Genomic DNA, 24,580 nt, shown 5'->3' with positions numbered 1-24,580 from the left:
CATTGAAACCACACCCCACAAAACTGCAGCTTGGGTCACAGCCCAGTCATCAGCAATCAAGCCAACAACTTTGCAATGCATGCCAGATTCTTGATTTAGAATTAAAAGGTGCAGAATTAAAAAAAAAAAAAATTCTCCAAATAGTGCCCCACAGCATAAGTAATGAAATGTGTCAACTGAGAGAGGACGAGGGAGACACACTGGTGCCAAAGATCATCTTCACGTTAAGTTCTGTATTTCTGCAAAATCCTAGTGCACCAGCCTCAACACTTAAGTTCAAGAGGCAAGGCAAGTTTATTTGTATAGCACAATTCAACAACAAGGTGATTCAAAGTGCTTTACAGAGACATTAGAAACAAGAACAAATAAAAAGCATGATTTAAAATTGATTAAAACAAGCAAATAAACTAACTAACTAATTAACAAACAAACAAACAAACAAACAAACAACAGTATATAAAATCAAAACAGATTAAATCAGAACAGTAGATAAAATCAGTAGTTAAATGTAAGTTTTGAAATTTAAGCTTAAAGTGTGGATTTGGTGCTTTATTCAAATGCAGCTGAGAACAGGTGAGTCTTCAACCTGGATTTAAATAAACTGAGTGTTTCAGCTGATCTGAGGCTTTCTGGGAGTTTGTTCCAGATATAAGGAGCATAAAAGCTGAATGCAGCTTCTCCGTGTCTGGTTCTGACTCTGGGAACTGATAAAAGACCGGATCCAGATGACCTGAGGGATCTGGATGGTTCATACTGGGTCAGGAGGTCATTGATGTATTTTGGTCCTAAACCATTCAGAGCTTTATAGGCCAGCATCAGAACTTTAAAGTCTATCCTCTGACGGACAGGCAGCCAGTGTAAGGACCTCAGAGCTGGACTGATGTGGTCCACTTTTTTGGTCTTAGTGAGGACTCGAGCAGCAGAGTTCTGAATGAGCTGTAGTTGTCTGACTGATTTTTTAGGTAGACCTGTAAAGATGCTGTTACAGTAATCAAGCCTACTAAAGATGAATGCATGGACTAGTTTTTCCAGGTCCTGTTGAGACATCAGATCTTTTATCCTTGATATATTCTTGAGGTGATAGTAAGCTGACTTTGTTATTGTCTTAATGTGTTTTTCTAAGTTTAGGTCTGCATCCATCACTACACCCAAATTTCTCGCCTGGTTTGTGGTTTTTAGATGTATAGATTGAAGTTCTCTGGTGACCTGTAATCGTTTTTCTTTGGCGCCAAAGACTATTACCTCAGTTTTGTTTTTGTTTAGCTGGAGAAAATTGTGGTACAACCAGTCATTGATTTCCTCAATGCATTTACCAAGAGCCTGTACAGGGCCTCGGTCTCCTGGTGACATTGTGATATATATTTGTGTGTCATCTGCATAGCTGTGATAGTTTATTTTGTTGTTGTTTATAATCTGTGCCAGTGGGAGCATGTAGATGTTAAACAGAAGGGGTCCCAAGATGGAACCTTGGGGAACTCCACATGTGATACTTGTCTGCTCAGATGTGAAGTTACCTATTGATACAAAGTATTTCCTGTTTTCTACGTATGTTTTGAACCAGTTTAGTACAGTTCCTGAAAGACCTGTCCAGTTCTCCAGTCGTTTGAGTAATATGTTGTGGTCAACTGTATCAAATGCTGCACTGAGATCCAGTAAAACTAGGACTGACATTTTTCCACTGTCTGTATTCAGACATATGTCATTAAACACTTTGGTCAGAGCGGTTTCAGTGCTGTGGTTCTGTCTAAAACCTGACTGGAAGGCATTGTAGCAATTATTCTGTTTTAAGAAGTAACTGAGCTGTTGAGAAACTGCTTTTTCAATGATCTTACTTAAAAACGGGAGATTTGAGATCGGCCTGTAGTTGTTCATTTGTGTCTTGTCAAGATTGTCCTTTTTCAGTATAGGTTTGATTACAGCAGTTTTTAGTGATTCTGGAAACACACCTGATAATAAAGAAAAGTTGACGATCTGTAACAGGTCTGACTCTAAAGTCTTTGAGACCTTTTTGAAAAAACTTGTTGGCAGGACATCTAAACAGCAGGAGGAGGAGTTCAGTTGACCTAAGATGTCCTCCAGGTCTTTGCTGTTAATAGGTTGAAACTGTTTCATGGTGTTTAAACAGTTTTTTGGTGGACACAGTACATATCCTGGATCTGCTGTTGATGTACCAATTGCTTGTCTAATTTTTTGGATTTTTTCAGTGAAGAATTTGGCAAAGTCATTGCAGGCCATGGTCGAATGAAGTTCAGCTGCCACTGACACAGGAGGGTTTGTTAGCCTGTCAACTGTAGAAAATAAGACCCGAGCATTATGGCTGTTTTTAGTGATGATGTCAGAGAAGTAGGACCTCCTTGCATTCCTCAGTTGTAAATTATAATTGTGAAGTTTCTCTTTATAAATGTCATAATGAACCTGGAGGTTTGTTTTTCTCCATCTGCGCTCAGCTTTCCTACACTCTCTTTTTTCATTTTTCACCAGTGTGGAGTTTCTCCATGGAGACTTTTTCCTTCCAGAGATAACCTTCACCTTAATGGGAGCAACAAAAGGAAGTATTTACTCAGTGCCCTCTGTGCTGTAGCTGATATAAGCCTCCTTAAATATGCTATTCAGATGTGTTTATTAATTTGTACTTGATCTGACTTCAAATGACCTCAGGTTTAGGTTTAAGTTTCTTAAAATGATATCTATGCTGCTATGATGGGTGTGTAAATATCGAAGGACACGTCTCAACGAGGAAACAGGTTCCTAGTATCAACCATAACATAAATCCCACCACAACTATGAGTTTATCCTGGGTAGGTTAACAGAGGTGCCCTGGACAGATGACCAATAATTGAATTTAAATTTAAGTTAAAATTTGATTTAATTGTCTTTTAAAGCGTGGTTCACAGCTACAGGTGTCTCTAGGGGTTTTATATTCTAAGGTTAATCATCTCACAATATCAGAGCGAGGACCCCAATGATGTACTGAAAAGACCTCCAGCAGAACTAAGCTCAGTGAGCAGTTGCCATCTGCTGTGACCAGTTGGCAGGTGGAGGTTTCCCAACAGCCTGAGCCTAAAGCAGCATAAGTAAGGGATGGTTCGGGGGTTCAATCGATCGAGCTCTACTATAAGCTTTCTCTAAAGGAAAGTTGACTTGGCTAATGCATATAGTTTAGGATGTTTGTGGACTGTGAAAGAAAACTAACAGAAAGGTAGAAAAGTCTTTTTGAGTGGGGAGAGGCTTTAAAATGTAACAGCCTGTCACAGCCACAGAGGTAGCACGCTGAGACCAAAAGAACTGTGGTTGGTCAGCTCTGCCTGTGTTTTGCTGCCAGTATAGAGGATTGAGACTGACAGCAAAATAAGTCAAACTGAAGCTCGGTATTCCTCTCACATCCAAAAACTGCATATTTTTTTCCACTGCAGACCTTCTACTCCCAATGACTCACATCAAAGCCATTGAAGGTTCATTAATATGATCACTGCAAAAACTACTTTGTATGAAGTAGATGAGAAGACGTTATGAATTGTAAATAAAAATTACAACTACGTCTACAGCAGGATTGCTGTACGCCCCATGTGTCAGCTCATTAGTAGAAGTTGTTGGGGCTGAATGCAAAAAGTCTGACAGGAAGCAGAGATACCTTTGTGTGTGTGATTTGTGTCAAAAAACGCAGCTTTATCTTCTCTCAGTATTCTTCCCCAACACTGCATTGTTTTTAAAAGGCTTTTAAATTGCTTCTATACAACAATAGTTGTCAACTTTTTTCTGGCATGCCCTACTTCAGAAGCCAAAAAAAAATTCACTCCCATCATTTTTATCTTTCATTTTTGTCATTAACAATAAAAAAGCAGAATTTTAAATGAAATAAAGATGAGTGCAACAGTGTCAGCCATCCTTTGTTTGCTTTTCCCCCACAAAAGTGATATTTTTTACCTAGTTTAATTGCATAACACGACAATTTGAGAACCACTGATTCTAAAGAATGGTTAAGCTTTTAATACTGTGAGCATTTTGGTTTAAGAATAAGGGAGCACGAAGCTCTTCATCCCAGAAGCTTCAAAGATTCACAGTGAGATGGTGACTAGAGTCCATAGAAGCAGATGATGACTTCAAGCGACCAAGGGCGAAACAATTACAGATGCTGTAATGTGGACAGAGTACAAAATAACCTTTCTCACCTTCATGGTGAGCGAATGAAGTGACTAATCAGAGCAGAAGCAGTTGACATATGACTTGTTACTAAACATATTAGAGGTTTGCCTAAGTAACCAGAGAATGGAGTATATGACCAGCACTCAACTTAAAAGCAATGCAAAATGATTGAATCGCTTCTTGTACGCATGCACCAACAATTTCCCTGGGACAGGGTTTCCTGAAGATATTTACTGTCACAGGGGTTACAGAATTGATGTTAGACTCATATAAATGTTAAATATATTCTCATGATGATGTCGAGTATGAGCCGCGATCTTGTACGAATAAAGCTAAAGACATGCTGAATAAAAACTGGGACTTTCCATTAGTTGAACCCAGCATCAATAATAAGGCCAGAGCAGGAAATCATTTATTCATCATCAAGGATGCACACTCGACCTAAGATGTCAGGTGACGCTCCTTCAGCAAACGTCACCTGTTTTTATTGCATTTGCAACTCCAAGTGTTATTGTCTATTTAGTGTAGCTACCAGCATTTCACATATTAATAACATACAGTCGCAGATAAAAGTAAAACAATAAAAACATACTGCTGCGAGGCTTCTCCTGGAAAGGCAACAGCTTAGCTTGATAATAACACAGGTATACACAGTTTCACTGTTACTATTAACTTATAGTATGCACTATATTTGCAACTGAGATGGTATGATCCCACATAATACACAAATAAAAATCTTTCACACTGATGCACTTCAGCACCCAGTTTCATTTTCACATAATAACAAATTTCTTGGAGCCATCCAGTAAAATCCTGCACCCAAACAGTCCAGAGGGGATTTATTAATCTGTCAGCCACAAGCCTGCCTGTAAGGTAATAAAAAAAATGTGAATTTGACTGCAGTGAATGAACAGAGCTGACAGGTGATGCAGCTCACTAGTAAACAGGTGAAGTCAAGTGGTAATTTGTTTTGAGGTGAACAGTATTGACAGTTAATGGCTCAATAATGGATTTACAGGGATTACCACAGAGCTGGACATTTACTGAGGTGAACATTGGATTTCGTGGGCGGGCTGGATGGTAAATGCACAGCTGCATACTGCAAGCACAGTGTGCAAATTTTCAAATGTAAAAAGATGCTGATAGACTTAGATGTATAAAGTGCAATCTATATGTCTAAGTAGCGGGACAAACAAAGAGAGTATATATAATTATATCAAAGGCACATTTCTAATTCAGAGGATTTTCTGACACTCATTTAAAAATCCAAATCCCTCAAAATAAATGCTGATTTGTTTTGGGGGGTTTTTCCACCTGAACTTTGTGTGAGTAAACTAATTTGGTTGAACACATTGTTCAGCAATTGTTTCCTCAAGCTCTGGCTTCTCTTTTCCTCATGATGCCAAGTGAAATGTTTTCCTACTGAGTATTGTGGGGGACTTTCTGCACTAGTAATGTTTTTGTTTGTGACTCATCCTCAAGGAAGGTACATGTTGCTCAATCAGTCTGCTTTCAGAGTTCATGAATATGACTATGGGAGTGTTTTTTGCAGTATTACATAAACAGTGTTTTGCAAATGTTTACTCTCTTCTACTAAGAGTAATGAACCGAGTCATTGTGTATATGGAAATCTGCTGATGCTAGTAGAAATAAATTCATATATTTAGGTGGGACACACAAACATATTGATAGTGAAGACCTTAATGTTAGCTAAAAAGGATGTGCCATTTCTAACGCCAGTTCATATCAGGAAAAGAAAAACTAGTTCTGGGTCCTACTGAGTCTTATACATCATTCCTGGTGAAGAACTACCTTCAGAAGACCAAAGTGTGTTACTGACTGGCCTGCACAAAGCCCAAATTGAATCCCTTTGAAAATGTGCAAGATATATATATATATATATATATATATACACACACACACACACACACACACACACACACACACACACACACACACACACACATATATATATATATATATATATATATATATATATATATATATATATTTTCTCTGTGTATTTAACTTGTTCTTCAGTCAATAGTTTACTTGTTTCTGAACCTCATGATTTTCTTGTACTACGTAAAAATAAGTTGAATTGCCATTATCAGTAGGGGTATTTTTCCACTGCATATCTTGTTCATATTATATGTTGCTTCATATACAAATAAAATGCAGTCAAAAATGTGTTGTTTCATTTCACACTCTTATTATGCTGAAATATTTTGGGTTTTGCGAGCTTATATAAGCCAACTGGTGTGTTATTTTGTCCAAGCTGGGCCAGTGCAAACACAATATGATACCCTCCTCTCAGCAGATTGTCAGTGACAGTCTGATGGCGTCCAGCCTGCAAGTGGAGTTTGCGACAATACTGATGGAAAATGACGCTCACTGAAACACATGTGGCATCAGCTGAATGTGACTTTCTCAGTAACATGCCTCAGTGTGAAAAACAAATATACATCCACTATTCACACATATGCAAGTCTTCACAAGCAACAGCTGGAGAGGAGTATCAGTGTCATTTTTTTCCATATCTGCCCAGTGTTAACCAGCTGTTTCCCTGTAATCCTCAGACAGGTTCTCATCAATAACAACCCTCGACACATCAGAATGACAATGCATTTCAGAGAAGAGCTGCAGAAATGTCAGACCACACAGAAGACAAATGGCATTCTGCAAATGTGTTGCTTTAATGTACCCCGACCAGCCACAACATCCCAGTCGTCTGCCTAATGTTGTGTAGGTTCCCCTCGTCCCGCCAAAATAGCTCTGAACCATCGGTGCATGCACACAGGACCTCCAGGGGTGTTCTGATGAATCTGGCAGTGGATCATTTGAATCCTAGCGGTTGCAGGATTGGGCAGCCACGGCTTGTTCTCGTTTAATCGGATTGGGGAGTGTGGTGGCTGATTAAATTCCTCTGGTTCTCACTTAAGTTCCTTGAGTTTCTCCTGAACAGATTCTGCATTGTAGAGAACTTATCTGGCTAGGGGAGGACACTGGCTTGGACTTATGGACTTTCCTAAAAAACATGCTATTTTAACAAAATCAACAATTTTACTCAGTTCACCTGTTATGAGTTTAATTGTTCTGTCTGATCGGCTAAATCAGCCACAGCATCAATTTGAAATGATATTAAAAGATCCACCAGCTTAATAACTGGATTATTTATAAGCAATCTATAAGTAGTATTATCAATGATTGATTTACAGATGTTTCAAAGTCTTCAAAGATCATCATCATCAACAATGTGAGGCAATTGAGGCAATAATATCCTGAGAAAACCTTGCTTCACTGCCAGAGAGGTGGAGGTGTACCTGATGAATCACAGCGCTCTTAGCAGCAAATTTAATCTGTAATGATGCACTCCATTTCACATATCATCAAGTTGTAATGTCGGACTGTAGCAACCCATCCATCCATAACCTCATGTCACCACTTGTTAGCTGAAGTATGAATTAAGGGGCCCGTACACTCACATATTTAACTCGTATTGCCAATTTCACAGTCGTTGTTTTGCTTATTTGGTTCGGACCAACAGAAAAGGCTAACACATACTTTATACATTACTCACTCAAACTTCTTACAAACAACCTAAGCAACACGGACCTCATATATTTTGAAGCAGGCATTTTGCCTCCATTTCTTTTACCTTAATGTTTCACTGGCTCCAAAAAAACAAACAAACAAACGTGCTCTTCATGATTATGCTGGGCTGACATTTTACCAAATATTGACCACTTTTTCTGACATTGTGTAATGACCATGGAAGCTAGAGCTGGGAAAATGAACCTTTCTTTTCCAACAGTTGGTCTATTTGCATAGTGCCACTGATTAAATCAGTTCTCTTCCTGTGGAGCTCTGAAACCAGCTGGTCATGCCAACGGATCCAGACATGTTAACATATGTGTCAATTATGTTTTATGTGCCTTGACACAAGAAGTGTAAGCATAAATAAGAATTTTATTAACAAAAAATTATTTTTGGTAACACATAGTCACATTGGAGCTTCATTGGATCAGTAGCATGCTTCATTTTTGTGTAATACTAAATAGTGAATCATTCAAATGCAAGTTTTATTGTGTGGCTGAGTGAAAAAAATGTTTCATGTTCTGACTCCAGCCCAATAAAATAAAACATCTGGTTCACTGACATATATAAAGAATGTTTAAAAATACATATTTCATATTTGCTTAATCTTACTAGTTAATAGCACATCAGAGATCTTATTTTCTTTCTCCACAGAATCCTCAGATTGTAAGCTAGTTCAGATATCATACCAAACACACTGTATGTCTTTGGAATTACACCATATGATGTGTTCAAAAGGAGTGAATCTGTGTCTATGACATGGAAAGAATAAGGGATGTGATGTAGCGGGCGCTGTGAGCCAAATGGAAACTGTGGTCAGATTTGTAAAAAACAAAGTTATCCATACTGGCAACTTCAATGCACAGCAATCACCATAACAAACCTGCTACTAATGTGTGCCAGTGGTGGCAGTTCATATTAAACATGTTAAGATTTTTAAATAATGACAGTAAGGCCTCTCAATTAAACTTTTATGCTTTCGGACATATTTTATTTCCCTCAGTTTGTAGGATGTCATTGGATGAAACATTCCTAATGTGGTCACCTCAGGCACAGAAGGCCTACCCACCTACTGTGGAAATATTCGATTTGGGATATTCAGCCAATCAGAAAAAAGTTGAAGAGGCTCAAACAGCCTGTTTCAGAACTCAAGAATGGATGAACTAAATTTCGACCTTTGAAACTGAAGCAATGCTAATAAAGTCAAAGAATGAAAATATGGAGTTGGAAATGTTCATAACAGGCTCTCTGTGATAAAGAAATGAAGTTTGAAGACTAAAAACACAGAAATAATGTCAAATGTTTCTTTGTCGCCCAGGATTTTACAAAGCAAACAGTGAAAATTGCAGTGCGCCAGTGAACTACATGAAAAGGAGCCTGAATAGAAACACACAGCATCATAAACACCTTTTTTTTGTTTTACATTTATTGTGTAATTTGCTGAATACTAGATTCTAGATTTTAATGGTAATGTAGATGCAATCCAAAACATTACTCATAATGCTCATTTAGTAATGAAGTACATTAAAAATGATCTTTAAAAGCATGTTGTCTGTAATCGGTAGTAAAAAATGGTTTAAAAGTAACTGTCCAAACACTGGATGCACCTATTTATCTCTAATACAGACAGAGACAGAAGACTTTTCAGGCAAACCCACTAAAGCTTTTGGGTTAGGGAGAAAAAAAAATCTCATTTTTGCTCCAAATCCTAGTGATCAATCTTTCCTCTCGCCCGTCTGTCTGTTATCTTCTCCCATTTGTCTGGGGTCTATTTTGCCCCATCCATCCACAAACCACCCTATAAAGCTGACTTTTCTGACTGCCTCATCTCACAACACTGGTGCTTTCTCTGTCTAGCCCGAGGTCAGTTCAGGGAATGAGATGGCGTTGCAAAGATAGTGGAAAAATGTCACCCAGGAATGAAATATTGATGGACAGAAAGGCCTTGCCTTTTTCCCTTGCCCTCAGGCGCAGACTGAGTCAATGGGCAGCGAAGAGGAAAGCCAAAACAAACACACTAATCCGCAGGAAGGAAAGGAGACTGGCGGAGAGCAATGCGGGAACGCCGCAATCCTGTCCATCCTTTCCCTCGGAGGTATCGTTATCTTCTCCCTCCCTCTAAGCAAACCATAATCAGATTCACTTGCACTTCAGTTGATGTGGTTTATTTCCAGCCAAGGGCTTCCAGGCTTAACATATGATCCCCTTCTGGCAAATAACAAATCAATACAATGTAAATAAGGAGAGGGAAAATAAATCCCTACATCTAAATTTGCATAACGAGATGCAAGGTAAGGCTGAGGTGAAACATGCCAGCCTTGTTTAGAAGTGAACTGTCTGCCGGCTGTTAAAGGGAGCCTCAATTACAAAGCAGGAGAGACGACAGAGAGATGTCATCCCTATGCTGCTAAACAAAAGCACTGCTGTTGTTTCTTCATACAGAGTACACTTAGAACTCAACCAGATGTCATTAATGTCAAGTAGGAGTGTGTATTGTATAAATATATGTACAGCAGCATGAAGCAGTAGACTGCACCGGGCCTGAGTCATTATATAGTTCAACTAATGACTCGCTTATGCTGTTTTTGTCATTTCATGGAACAGGCAGGCAGTAACGCTTTGTAGCAGCTTTATCTGTGCTTTTAAAAAAAGCTGCTTCCTCTGTCTCGTTAGAATTACAAACGAGGCTGGTAAACAGTGCCTTTTATCCGTTGCGGAACTTCCCTGCATCCGTAGCTAAAAACTTCTGAACAGTCAAAACAGGTACAGTCAATATGGATTACTCACCATTGATCCACTGGGCCTCCGGGTCATGGACTTTGAACTCGGGTTTGAACAAATCCTCCACAGTCATTTTAGTGTCACTTCCAGCTTGGTTGTCAGCTGAAAAACAAAAAAGCATAAATTTAATTTGTTTGTTTCTGGTAAAAATAAAAATAAATGCACATGTTACAAATTCTATCCGCTTATTAAACACAAATCATCCTTCATGCATCCAATTTCAAATCAAACTCCAGCATTAGTTGCTTCACCATCAGCATCCATGTGGAAAAGAAAATACACCCTCTCGTAGTTTGACGGTTTAACATATTGGGATGTGAAAAAACAAAAATCATCCAGTTTTTTGCAGATCTTTCATTACAACATGACAAACACCCCACAATTCAGTAGCTTATAGGACCACCTTTAGCAATAATAATGTGGCATCATTGTTTAGGAACTAAAATGCTGCTTCAGTTAGTTGCGGTTTTGTGGGATTTGTTAATTCACCGCTATCTTAAGGTACCACCACTGTGTGGTCCACGGGTAGCACACTGTTGTAGCGAGTGATGAGGATTTAAACTGAAAACAAACTGTTTATTCTGTTTAAATAAAACTGGAACAAGGAGCAAAACAGGAAGTCTAAACTAAGAAACACAAGGAAACCACAAAACCTGAGAGACACAGAGAAGAACAGGTGCTCTGATAACAAACAAAGGGAGATGGACACAGTATATACGTGTGAGGATGATTAGGAGAAGTGGAGACACCTGGGAATACAGCTGGAGCAAACTTGACATAATGAGATAGGGGAAGCAAAACTGAACATAATGCAGGGACAAGGGACCATCAAAATAAGACAGGAAACACACTGAGGCACAACTAAGACACACGACTTGACACTACAAACAATAGCACAGACTGCAGACAGACCCGAGAGAGCTAGAGAGAGAGTCTCTCTAGCTTTAACCCTCAAAAAGCAAACTAAACTAGGAAACAAAACCCAGAGTTCAAGAGAGCAGTAAATAAACAATTTTCATAAGTCCAGAACACACAAACACTGGATCATGACAATCACAGTATTTCGATCGGTTTGAGGTGTGGACTTCTGACCACTTTCTAACTGAGGCCTGTAGAGTTTGAGATGGAGCTCTCACCTTGGGGTAAATTTGGTCCAATCTTGGAAAGGTTGTGAAATTGTGTTAACACACATCTCCAGACCATTGAATTACAAAAAAACATATAGTTTTATAGAGGTGCTCACACTAACTGATTAGCGACACCTGGATGCTACTTCCTTTGTCCAATGACTGTAGGAAGAAAATAGAACTGGATGGATTTTTACACTTGCCTGACGAGCAAATACAGTATGTTGAGTGTCCTGTTAATCCAGATGTACATACTGGTATTTACACATGAACACACAAAGAAATCCATGTGTGTGAAAAAGATACACATTGTCACAATGGCATTTCATTCGTTCATTAACATGATCATCACTGGGCTAGAAAATCTTTAAGCTGTTCCAGCGCTGACCCTGGAAATGTTTCATTTTTAATTATGAAATGTTAAGCCTTTAGCAGAAAGAGACCATGCCAATTGTAAGCTTCTCCTGAATAGAACAGCTGCTGATTGTGAGCAGAATAAGAGGGCCAAGTCATTTTGAATGTCAGCCATATTGGCTTCCCTTGATAACTCCACACAGCATGTTTGTTTATGGAGGCAATGAAAGTCTAACCAACCGTGGAATACACTGGGGAGAGAGTGGCTGCATGGCCAGCGGATTGTGATGATTTTACATCTGAGAAAATGATATTTTTGAAGCACATATACAGTGTACAGTGTGTGAAAATGGGAGAAGAGCTTGATAAGCTATTTAGGTTCAACAATTATGTGAAATTGTTACCTGTTTTGTAGTACCGCTAGAAATTAGAGATCCCAAAACAGTTTGTAAAATACTCGCTAGAGAATATGAATGACACAGAAAGAATATGTTTTACGCTGCCTCAGTTTTTTCCATTAAGCATTCGTCATCCATTTGTTTTCTATGTCTTTTCTAGGTTTTGGGTTGGGTAACAGCAGTCTAAGCAAGGACACTCCCGCCACACACAAACACACAATGTCCAGTGTCAAGCAGTGTCCATTTGCGTTTCCATTCAGATAGCGAGCAGAGGGGTGTTTTTACACACCTCAAATGTGTAGTGGTGTTCTATGAAGCTTAATTGATGGAAAAGTAAGATACGTTCAGGCTTAAACCAAAGTTTTCACTGTCACAAAGTTGGCAAAGGTATCACAACAGTGGTTATCAGCTTTCTGTGTTAATCCAGGTTTTGCTTCAGTCTCCATGCACGCTCGCATACTGCAAAAAGGGTCATTTCATGCATGCTGTGTGGCTCACACACTGATAATGCCTCTCACCTTCTCCAGTCAGAGGCATTTTCAGTTGCTGAAGATGATGAATAATGATTAAAAATCTATAAAGAAAATTGTTAATTATCTGTATAGATTTATTGCCCAGGATGGTAAAATGAACATTTTAGTTCGAATTAATTAATTTATTGTTCACCTAACCATTAAATATAATAATACTACTAATAATAACAAAGGACACTTGGAAATTACTTTAGTTTGTGGCAGATCAAAGTGAAAATGAATTTATTAATTGATCAGGTATTCTTGCTGTGTGTTCTGTGTTTTAGTACCTCACCAACAAATTAGAAGTACAACAACATTTGGGAATTTTCATCACTAAATTAGTACATGCACATTGTTATGACAGTTTGTGCTTCATTCAGTGGTTTTAAGGCGGTATGGCTTAATATGTTGCACATAAAACATATAAAAAACCCACCAGAGAATCTGTAGTGTACCTCAAAAATGCTGTAAATAAAAGAATCATTTAAAATGAAAAATAAAAATGTTAAAACTGAAAATCAGAACATAACCTGCTCCTGACTAGCTTATGTGTTCAGCATAAGTTACCATGGTTATTTAGCCAGGTAAAAAGAGTGCCACTATACAGAGTTTAGGGTGGAAACAGCTCAGTAAGCCATTTCCCATGCCCCATCGTACACCCCTCTGGATCTGGACAGTAGCTGGTAGTGTTCAGAGTTTTGATTTGCTATGACTCATTTTTCTGATGACTATATGTTTTTGGACCAGTACAGAGGGAATATGTTACACAAGGCTATTCAAGAATATGTTACTTATACCACCAAATGAAGCCAGGTAGTCACAGCAGTGCAAATTCTATGGCAGGTTTTACATTTTACATTGGTGGTACAGATAAAGCATAAATATCTTGTCAGGTTCATTTGCTGGTTGTATTTTCCCCATTTATTACACAGAAAAGAAATTTGAGTTAGTAAGTGAAAAATAATAATTTCACTTTTATTTGGCCATAAACTGAATGGATCCCCTCATGCACTTCATTATGGGACAGGTTTAGGTCTAAATGCACTCCCTGGTCATCATGTAAGGAATGTAGCTTTCATGTGCAGCTTTCATGTTAGAATAACAGCAGTTTTGGAAGTGTGTTAAGTGGTGAAATGTACTGTACATAGTAATTTGTAAATTTAGATACAATTTACTATGCATATTTTTTTTCCCTCCGTGACCTGATCCCTTTGACTGAAGTCAGACGGACTCAATCAGATTACTTTGTGCAGCAGAAGAGTCAAATGGTGCATCAAATGACCCATCTTATGGGAGCGTACAAACAGCCTGAAGCAGAAACCCTCGATTAATAGATCAAGCTGATAACCACCAGTGTGATACCTATTATCTCTGGCCAGCTATGTCGAACTTGCTTCGTAGTACAACCCTGTGGGGGCCATAAGGCAAAAATGATGAGTTCATATTTCAGTTTCATCTTAGCCATTTTATACATGAAAATATTTACTTATGTGGCTTTAAGTTGGCCTACAGATAGATATTAAGGAAACGACCACCAGAAAAGGTGAACTATTCATCCACTGCCTTTTAAATCAAACGAAAGAATTTTAAACAGATTTCGACACCTTAAATCTGCATTAATTGATTTTTTTTTGCCTCTTAGGAACAGCAGCAGAAGCTAACAGTAAACACTGTAAAACAATGAACAAAAGTGATACATAAATAACGTTTACTGTGAAGGTTAGGTAAACATGTGAGATGGGTATTACAATACGCGAGTCGGAAATGGCTGTATAATTTTTACTCAGTTGATTAAATCTTAATAAGCATAAATTATGCGGTTATGATTAAATTGTAGACTGTGCTGAAGACATTTTGTCAGTGCAAGTAGATGCAGAAAAACAAAACTCCCCCTAAAACATCAGTTCATCACAATCAAGTCTGAGTGTTACCTGGTGTGAGGAGGATGACAGACATAGTGATGAGGGAACAGACCACCAGTATGACCAGCAGAGCGATAGCAATCCCCTTCCAGTTCCTCTGAGGAGGACTCACTCCACCCAGGTCCTGCAGAGAGACACACAGAAAAAAGGTGGAGGTCAGAGGGGAGATATCGAAGGCGATGACTGAATGACTGAAAGTGAATATACCAATAAGAAGAATAACACCAGACAGCAAATATGACACAAATAGCTTTATTTTTAATAAAAACAAAAGTCCTTCCTGATCATCACATATTGTACACTCTGTGCACTCTGGTTTCACTTACAGTACCTATTAACATAGGTCACATTAGGGCTTTGTGCTTCCAATCCAATCCCCTACACAGTGGAGGATTTGCAATGGAGGGCTTTAAATGAGCCACACTGTAAAACTGAAAAATGAAACTCTGATATGGTGAAAAGCTGAAGAGTATTTACATGGTTTAATTACCACTTGGCCAACCTTACCTTTGAGTTTCAGCTTCTGACCTATGAAAAAAAAATTCCGCAAGTGTCAGGGGTCATTTTTTCTGAATCAGACAGAAATGTTGCTCCATCTTTTACAGATACTGAAAACAGCAGGGCTTGGTTTCAGAAATCTGACTGATTGTCGAGTGTGGGTGTGTGTGTTTGTGCGTTTCTGTGTGATATTATCTACAGAGAAATAGCTATCCAGGAGAGTTTGTGAAGCTTTTGCCTGCAACTCCATCTCTGAATCCTGGTGTTAGAAAGTCTTAAACTGGGTCTTCCACCACATCTGCTGCCTCTGATAACGTGAATTAAGCCCCCTCCTATAAATTTCTTCCTTCCGCAGATCCTCCTGGCCTCAATTACCCACAAAACCCTGCAGCTGAAATGCAGCGATTACTGCTCACCAACTCACCACTGCACTCTGATTGGCTGGAGGGAAAGTGGTCTAAAATGATTGCCAAAAAAAAAAAAAAAAAAAAAGAGAAGCTGCAACTGTTTCAGATTTAGTCTGAAATCCATTTTCTAAGCACTTGACATGACATGGTTAAAAGTGCTGTAACTCACTTAATCTGAGTCATGACTCTCATATATTGACTGATGAGTCAATTATGACTGAAGCACCTCCAGGTTTTTATTCGTAGAACACAAGGTACCACAGAGTTTTCAACAACAACCCAAATCTAGTCGAATTTTGGCAGATTTACACTTAATTTTTCCTACGCTGAGTATCAAGTGAACACGGACTTCCTAAACACTGAAGCAGTTCACTGTAACCATTACATACATGTGCTGTTACATTATTCACAGCCCCCTCTGGACTCATAAGACTCATCTAATATCAGGACTTGGGCTGTTGCTCATTTCATTAGTACCACAAAAGGCTGACATGTCCTTGAAGACTGACAGTAACTCCAAATTGCCCTTGTGCCACAGTGCGTGAGATTCTTTCACCCTCTCTTTTGCACGTTTTCCCTATCTCATTTTCTCCCCCAATTTCCTATTTAGCTACTCTTGGATCATCATTTTCAATTTATTAACTTCATTACAAGCGATGATAGAACCACTAAGAGAATTCGGACCTGCTGAGTCTCTCCATTACCATTACTGTGGAAACAGTGGAAGGGCCCGATAAATGTTTAGCCTACCAGGGGGAATAAGACAGCAACTGGGCTTTATCACAGTCATTACACCCTCATCAGAAATAATACATTTCTCAATAAATCTCTGCTGATTGGAGGGCAGGCTGGGGCCTCTCTTCTCTGTTTTATTAAAATCCAACCAATAACCAGTGCAGTCATTATTTTATGGCTTTAATAATTACACTACACCACAAATTGCATTTTTGCTCTCTCGTATTAAACATGATAAAATATAAATGGTTTTAAGTTTCATCTTTCTTTATATGCCACATTTATCCCACATCCAACACAACACAAAAATCATTGCAACGTATACACCTGGGGGATGATTACTGCACTTCAAAGTACCTTTGAGAGCCAAAAGGTGTGTCCACGTTACCAAATTTGTATCGTTACTTGTATTTTTTAAAATACAATATCAGGAGAAAGTCTGTATTTAGCACAGAACAAAAACATAATAAAAAAAATATAAATTTAGAGTTTAAAGTAGCTAGGAACTTATGTACGCACTCAGGGTTAGATTCAATTTGTCACCTTTTTATAGGGACTGTATGGGACTTCTTTGGGAAGGTAAGGGTTTCTAGTTTTGGAAAATGTGAATATTTGTAACATGGCTAGAATAAAACCCAGCTGTAACCCACAGTCCAAAGAGACTCATGTCAGGTTAATTGGTGATTCTAATCTGGTTGTTGGGGAAGATCTAGGATAGAAAAAGCTCTGAAAGTGGCTTTTTCTATCTTAGTGATATTCAGATGTCTGTCAAGTGAGAAAAAAGAAATTAATTCATAGGTATCCAAGTTTATGCTTCTTTTGGTGATTGTACAAATAAATACATTTGTCAAGTATACAGCAATACTTTAGAGGGTACTACCTGAGCGACAACCTAATTAAAGGTAAAATGAGGTATTTCATATACTCCAGTGACATTACTCTAACTAGTTTACCTCGAGGCATATTCTTCTTGTCTCCTGCCTATTTTTTTTCATCTTTGACTTTCTGCCAGGACATCGTTCATTTTCAGAATGTGTTCATTTATTTCACATAAAAAGTGTGTATCTGTGCAACAGAGGGACACGCGGGCTTATAAATAGCCTCCTGAAAGGCTGGGCTGTATTAAGAAGAAAGCCCTCTTTTTTCTTTTTTTTCCCTGAAAGTAAAGGGACAAGGACAAAGACCCAAGAAAGTATCTCCTTTTCTCCTCTAACAGTCTTTCGCATATTTACATCATACCAGGATTTGTGTCAGGCAGTTATGGTACGGGCCACATGATTTTCCATATTTAAAGTGTGATTTCCAAGATGCCTGCTGTGAGCCTTAAATAGAGTCTCATATTCACAGCGATTGTATCATTGCATATTGTAAAAGTAACAAAAGTATGAAAAGTGTTAGCTACTGACTGAGAATAAGTCAAAGTAAGATGCTGAGCTCTCACTGTGTTCTCTATCTAAATTATTCTGATATTTTACTTTAGGTTTTGCTCATTTACTTGGAACTGGAAATAACAGAAATGGAATTGGACATAGGAGGCAAAGTCATGATTGTTGCTTTGAATTCTTTGTGAATATATTTGAATTTGGGCTCCTTTTAAAAATTTGTTATTATTACAAATGTTTTATATTTTATTTTATTTATTTATAATGACCTCTCTGAATTTTTGATTTTACTTTTTGTTTTTTTCTAGTAATGAGCTTCAGTTCTGCATCCTGTTTTGTTTTGTTTTTTTAGCTCATGTCTGTTTGTTTTAGTTCCTTCATTATATGTGTGTATGTGTGGTTGCTTTCACCTATTTCCCTATTTAGCCCTCGGTGTATAAGAAGTCCTGTCTTCTTCTCAGTCTTTACAGTGCCTGTCATTGCTGGCTTCTCTGTGTGCTAACGTCTTTGATTTTTGCAGGTACAATGGCAATTGTTTTTGCACACATGTTAAAGTCTTGAGATAAAATAAGATGGTTGAGAATAATCTCAGTTTCTAATCAATGAACACAATTATTATATTAAATCATTTATCAATTAACAAGAATTAACTACCCTCTTGTTTTAGAGCTATTAAACCATTATAAGGATGTCAGCATCTTTTACACTATAACAAATCAGAAAGGATCATGTGAGGAACACTCAGGAAAATGATGCAGGTATCAGCAGGCAACAGTTCACATCACACGAATCTCTCTCTGTTGGGATGTTTTGATCTCTGTGTTATTGATCATAACCAGCAGTTACACTGAGGCTCTCCTGTTGATTGTGGGAAGATACAGTTGAGCTAAAGTGGATAAAATAGGCAAATCTATTAATGAATACAAATTATATAAGCCAGCCATGGGGGGAAGCACAAGCCAGTATATTTCTATTGTCGGTCACAAGCCCAGATAAAATCTTTGCCGAATCAAACACCAAGAATGAGATTTCCATAACAGATCAGTTGGGGCCCGGGTTAACAACAACCACCTCCAGTGCTGCTGACCGACAGGGTGCCGGTGGTTCGCCGAAGACAAAAGAAGGGGAGAGGGGGAGGCGTGTTTGGAGGCTGCGAGAGCGAATTAATGTCAGGAGTGTGGAGGTGGGAATATTGGCTTTAAATGTAGAGCTACGATTGTTAAAAGGAGACAGCTGACTGATATGATGGAGAGAATGAAGTTAGACATACTGTGTGTGCAGGAGACCAGGTGGAAATGAAACAAGGCCAGGAGCAACGGAGGTGTGTTCAAGCTGTTATACTATGGTGTGGATGTGGTTTAGGAAGAGAAATAAAGGAAGAATATATGAACAGTGTTGTGGAGGTGAAGAGGGTGTCAGACAAGATCATGGGTTCAAAGCTGGAAATTGAAGGGGTGGTGTTAAATGTTGTCATCGGTAGGCCCTATATATGTTCCATGTCAGTTAGATGAAAAAAGAGGAATTCCAGATAAGCTGGGCGAAGAGTCTCCTCTCTAGGGAGAGAGTGGTGGTATGAGCAGATTTCAGTGGACATGTAAGTGAAGGAAACAGAAGTGATGAGGAGGTGATAGGTAGGCATGGTGTTAGAGAGAAATTCAGCAGGTTTCATGGTAGTGGATTTTGTGAAAAGGATGGAAATGCTTGTGGTTAACACATATTTCAGAAAGAGGGAGGAACACAGGGTGAGGAGGGTGTACACAGGTGGACTACATCTTTTGCAGAAGGTTCAGTCTGAAAGAAATAGACTGCAAGTTGGTGTCAGGGGAGAATGTAGCTAGGCAGCATTGGATCGTAGTCTGTAAGATGACTGAACATCAAGTGGAGTGAGCAAGTGAAGACAGAAGCAGGGATGAAATGGTGGAAGTTGAGGAGTGAAAAATGTTGCACAGAGTTCAGAGGAGCTGAGACAGGGTGGCGGGGAAGCGTTACCAGATGAACATGAGAGTACAGCTGAAGTGATTGGAAAAATTGCCAAGAAGGTATTCAGTGTATCCTCTGGAGAGAGGAAAGAAGACAATGAGACTTGGAGGTGGGATGATGAAGTGCAGGAAAGTATTCAGTGAGTGAAGTCAGCAAAGAAAAAGTGGGATAGTCATGGAGATGACTGAAAGCAGACAGGAGTACTGAGAGGCCAGGCATACAACAAAGAAAGAGGTGGCAGTGAGCTGTATGTGAAACTGAACACTAGAGAAGAAAAGGACTTGTATCGATTGGCTAGGCAGAGAGTTTGAGCTGGAAAGGATGTGCAGCAGGTTAGAGTGATTAGATAGATATATACTAAGAAAAACTTTGAGGAGCTGATAAATGAAGAAAAGGGGAGAGAAAGAAGGACAGACTGAGGAAAGTTGGTGATTCATGAAGTGCAGTGGATTAGTAAAGAAAAAGTGAAGGCAGCTATGACGGTGTACTCTGGAAAGAAGAGGATTGAACGTTAGTAGAAGTGAGGCAGAATAGATGTGTGTGAATAATAGAGCGAACAGTGAAGCTGCACGGAGTAGAAAAAGTGAAGGTCGATGATTTCACTGTACCTGGACTCAACCATCCAAAGCAACAGACAATCTATAAGAGAGGTGAAAAAGAGGGTGCAAGCAGGGTGGAGTGGGTGGAGATGACTGTCAAGGGTGATTTGTGACAGAAGGATAGAGGAAGAGTGGAAGAAAAAAATGATAAGATAGTAGTGAGACCTGCTATGTTGTATGTTTTGGGGATGGTGACACTGACAAAAAGACAGGCGGTAGAGCTGAAGATGAAGATTTCTATTGGAAGTGACGTGGATGAGATTAGACATGAATACATCAGAGGGACAGCTCAGCCCAAGCGGTAAAATGTGTACAGTGGGTTTAGTGAGAAGGCTTTAACTTTGTCTTTCAGCTTTGTCATCTGCAGTTCAGCTTCCATGAAGAATCCAATTCTTTATAGAATTTTGAGCAAATCTTCAACAGTTATGAAAATAAGTTGGTTTATTAGATTAGCAGCAGGTGATATTTATTCAATACATAACGATGTACAAATTGAAAATTTCCATGAGAACTGCTGAAGTGGTCTGTGTAGTAGTTATGATTACTTATACTGTGCGTGTAAAATATATATCTCACAACTCATACAATGGGACGACAAAATTCATGAATGGATGTTCGAATCTGTTCTCACAGAACAAAAACACACCCCGCATGCCCGCATGCCTGCACACGCATAAATTCATACCTTTTATTTGACTTCCTCGACTTGTTATTTATTTATTTATTGAACAAGAACAATGATCTGAATCCTCTTTTAATTAAACTGACTCGACTGTAATTCTAGCTGCCTCTCTTTGGAACAAACACCATCACACTCAATAAATACAGTCAATTATTCATCAGGTCGAGTAGACCACGAAAAATAATCTGTCACATGGGATGTTAGGGAAGCATTGGAGGCATAGCTGAGATAACGCTGCTGATGATGTTATTCCATGCATGAATTCCAGCAGGACCTGAGGGGTCCAACTGCTGGAAACACTGCAGCGTTCAGGGTGAGTGCAGACTGATAAAAAGTAACTCAGCACTGGGTTATCTTCTAGTTATGTTTTCCTGCAGCTTCTCTTATGGGGGACATAGCATCTGCTCTGAGATTATGTTGACTTTTATTCCTTAGTGTGGATAGCACTGCACAAAAATATGAAAAAAGAAAAGATGCTGACACCATCAGAATTATTTTCTCTCGCTTCACAAAGCTCTGTGAGTGTTGCCTCCCATGATTAGTAAATTGGTCTCCGTGTGCAACATCAGTGGAGTGCCTCATCACAATCTCTGTACTGCACTGATTTTATTCCACACTGTTTTCAAGGCCGTGTGTGCGTTAAAGCACCAAAGCAGATGATCACACACCACCCTAACACCTCTCCCTCTGCAGTCCTGCCTTAGCTGTGCACTAACAGAGGATTTTCTATAATCACATCACCTGTCTTTGTAATTGCATGAGGAGCCTTAACTTACTGTATAAATAACAGTGGATTGTTATGACAGAAGCAGGAGAGCACAACAGAGAAGCAGCAGTGAGTCTGCATTTGGTTTTGTGCTGTTAACATTGTTACAATGACACTTTTTATGATAAGATCCTTGTGGAAGCAGTTCTTGGCACTCAGCAGCCATCTTGGTAACCTCTCCAGGCAGTTTGTTTGGGCTAAGGCCACGCCTTAAGTAAGAGTGGAGAAAGCTACCAACTGGAAAAAACTGCACGTGAAGAATCAGTCAGCAGTCAAACCTGATTACAAATGGTAAATGGCCTGCATTTGTGTAGCGCTTTAATCAAAGCGCTTCACACTACATTCAGTCATTCACCCATTCATTCACACACTGGCAATGGCAAGCTACATTGTAGCCACAGCTGCCCTGGGGCGCACTGACAGAGGCGAGGCTGCCGGACACTGGCGCCACCAGGCCCTCTGACCACCACCAGGAGGCAAACATGGGGTTAGTATCTTGCCCAAGGATATTTGGCACACAGCCAGGAGGCAGCCTGGGATCGAACCACCGACCTTTTGATTAGTGGCTCTGCCACCTGAGCTATAGCCACCCCACAGCTAACACCTTACAACAGCTAAGGTGTTTGGTGGTTTGCACCAAAATTAGGTTTAAAAGTGTTTATTCAGTTCTGACATTACACCAGCACAGGACAAACAAATCCTACCACAGCGACTGAAGGAAATGCCATCTAATTCCTGCTGTTGATACAGGAGTTAGATGATGAAGAAAATTGAATATCTAACAATGATATGTAGATAGCAGTTAAACAACTCCTTGGTGGCAGAGCCCCTGGTGTTGATGAGGTCCGCCCCGAGTTCCTGAAGGCTCTGGACGTTGTAGGGCTGTCCTGGTTGACACGCCTCTGCAATGTTGCGTGGAGATCAGGGGCAGTACCTGTGGACTGGCAGACCGGGGTGGTGGTCCCCATCTTTAAGAAAGGGAACCGGAGGGTGTGTTCCAACTACAGGGGGATCACACTCCTCAGCCTCCCTGGGAAAGTCTATGCCAGGGTGCTGGAAAGGAGAGTTCGTCCGTTAGTCGAACCTCGGATACAGGAGGAACAATGCGGTTTTCGTCCTGGTCGCGGAACACTGGACCAGCTCTTTATCCTCTCCAGGATACTTGAGGGTGCATGGGAGTTTGCCCAACCAGTCTACGTGTGTTTTGTGGACTCGGAGAAGGCATTCGACCGTGTCCCTCGGGGTGTCCTGTGGGAGGTGTTGCGGGAATATGGGGTGTCTGGCCCATTGCTACGGGCCATTCGATCCCTATACAACCGTTGCAAGAGCTTGGTTCGCATTGCCGGCAATAAGTCGGACTCGTTCCCGGTGGGTGATGGGCTTCGCCAGGGCTGCCCTTTGTCTCCGGTTCTGTTCATAATTTTTATGGACAGGATTTCTAGGCGCAGCCAAGTGGCGGAGGGCTTTCGCTTTGGTGGCCTCAGAATCTCATCTCTGATTTTTGCAGATGATGTGGTTCTGTTGGCTTCATCGGGTGAGGGCCTCCAGCTCGCACTGGAACGGTTCGCAGCCGAGTGTGAAGCAGCGGGAATGAGGATCAGCACCTCCAAATCTGAGGCCATGGTTCTCAGCCGGAAAAGGGTGGAGTGCCCACTCCGGGTCGGGGATGAGTTCCTGCCCCAAGTGGAGGAGTTCAAGTATCTCGGGGTCTTGTTCGCGAGTGATGGGAGAAGGGAGCCGGAGATCGACAGACGGATTGGGGCTGCAGCTGCAGTAATGCGGACGCTGCACCGGTCCGTCGTGGTGAAGAGGGAGCTGAGTGTAAAAGCGAAGCTCTCAATTTACCGGTCGATCTACGTCCCTACCCTCACCTATGGCCACGAGCTGTGGGTAGTGACCGAAAGAACGAGATCGCGGATACAAGCGGCAGAAATGAGCTTCCTCCGAAGGGTGGATGGCCTCTCCCTTAGAGATAGGGTGAGAAGTTCGGCCATCCGGGAGGGGCTCAGAGTAGAGCAGCTGCTGCTCCACATCGAAAGGAGCCAGCTGAGGTGGTTCGGGCATCTGACAAGGATGCCCCCTGGGCGCCTCCTGGGTGAGGTGTTCCAGGCATGTCCCACCGGGAGGAGGCCCCGGGACAGACCCAGGACACGCTGGAGAGATTATATCTCTCGGCTGGCCTGGGAACGCCTTGGTATTCCCCCGGATAAGCTGGAGGAGGTGGCTGGGGAGAGGGAGGTCTGGGCCTCTTTGCTTAGGCTGCTGCCCCCGCGACCCGGCCCCGGACAAAGCGGATGAGGATGGATGGATGGATGGATGGATATGTAGATATTGTACTGTATATGTAGAAGCCAATGAACTGCTAGTGATGCTGGGCCCAAACCCAGATAAATGTGGAGAGTTGTGTCATTAAAGGCAAAATCTTCCCTGTTAACCCAAATCCCGACTTATCTGATATGGAAACCGCAGTCTTTGTGATTTGGCAAACGCTTTTGGTGCTGCTGGCCAGCAGGGTGCTGATGGAAACTGTGCTAGTCTTGGTTGAAAGCAAAGGAGGAGGACACACAAAGGGCACGCAGAAGATTTGTGTGACAGAGGAGAATTCACGAGATAGGCTGAGATGAAGGCAGATGATCTGCTATGGCGAACCATAGGAGCAGTCGAAAAAAGGGGAAATGCCCACATTGAATGTCA

At 40.4% G+C, this 24,580-nt stretch overlaps 1 protein-coding gene across 2 annotated transcripts in view; it reads right to left on the bottom strand.

Annotated features, from left to right (window-relative positions):
- dpp10 (dipeptidyl-peptidase 10 (non-functional)) overlaps positions 1–24,580 on the bottom strand; it is a 269,654-nt gene that overhangs the window by 115,346 nt on the left and 129,728 nt on the right. For both annotated transcript variants that reach the window (XM_085383846.1, XM_085383847.1), the window contains exons 2-3: positions 14,847–14,961; positions 10,528–10,623 (exon numbers count right to left, since the gene is read on the bottom strand). In XM_085383846.1, the coding sequence (XP_085239972.1) occupies positions 10,528–10,623; positions 14,847–14,961 (211 nt within the window). The remainder of the gene's footprint in view (positions 1–10,527; positions 10,624–14,846; positions 14,962–24,580) is intronic.

This window comes from Rhamphochromis longiceps, linkage group LG16 (genome assembly GCF_057381845.1).
Source record: "Rhamphochromis longiceps isolate RC_006_pf linkage group LG16, R_longiceps_female_GT1.1, whole genome shotgun sequence".
Taxonomy (NCBI): Eukaryota; Metazoa; Chordata; class Actinopteri; order Cichliformes; family Cichlidae; genus Rhamphochromis; species Rhamphochromis longiceps.
Note: the sequence above shows the minus strand (reverse complement) of the source record. Positions and strands in the feature narration are given on the sequence as shown.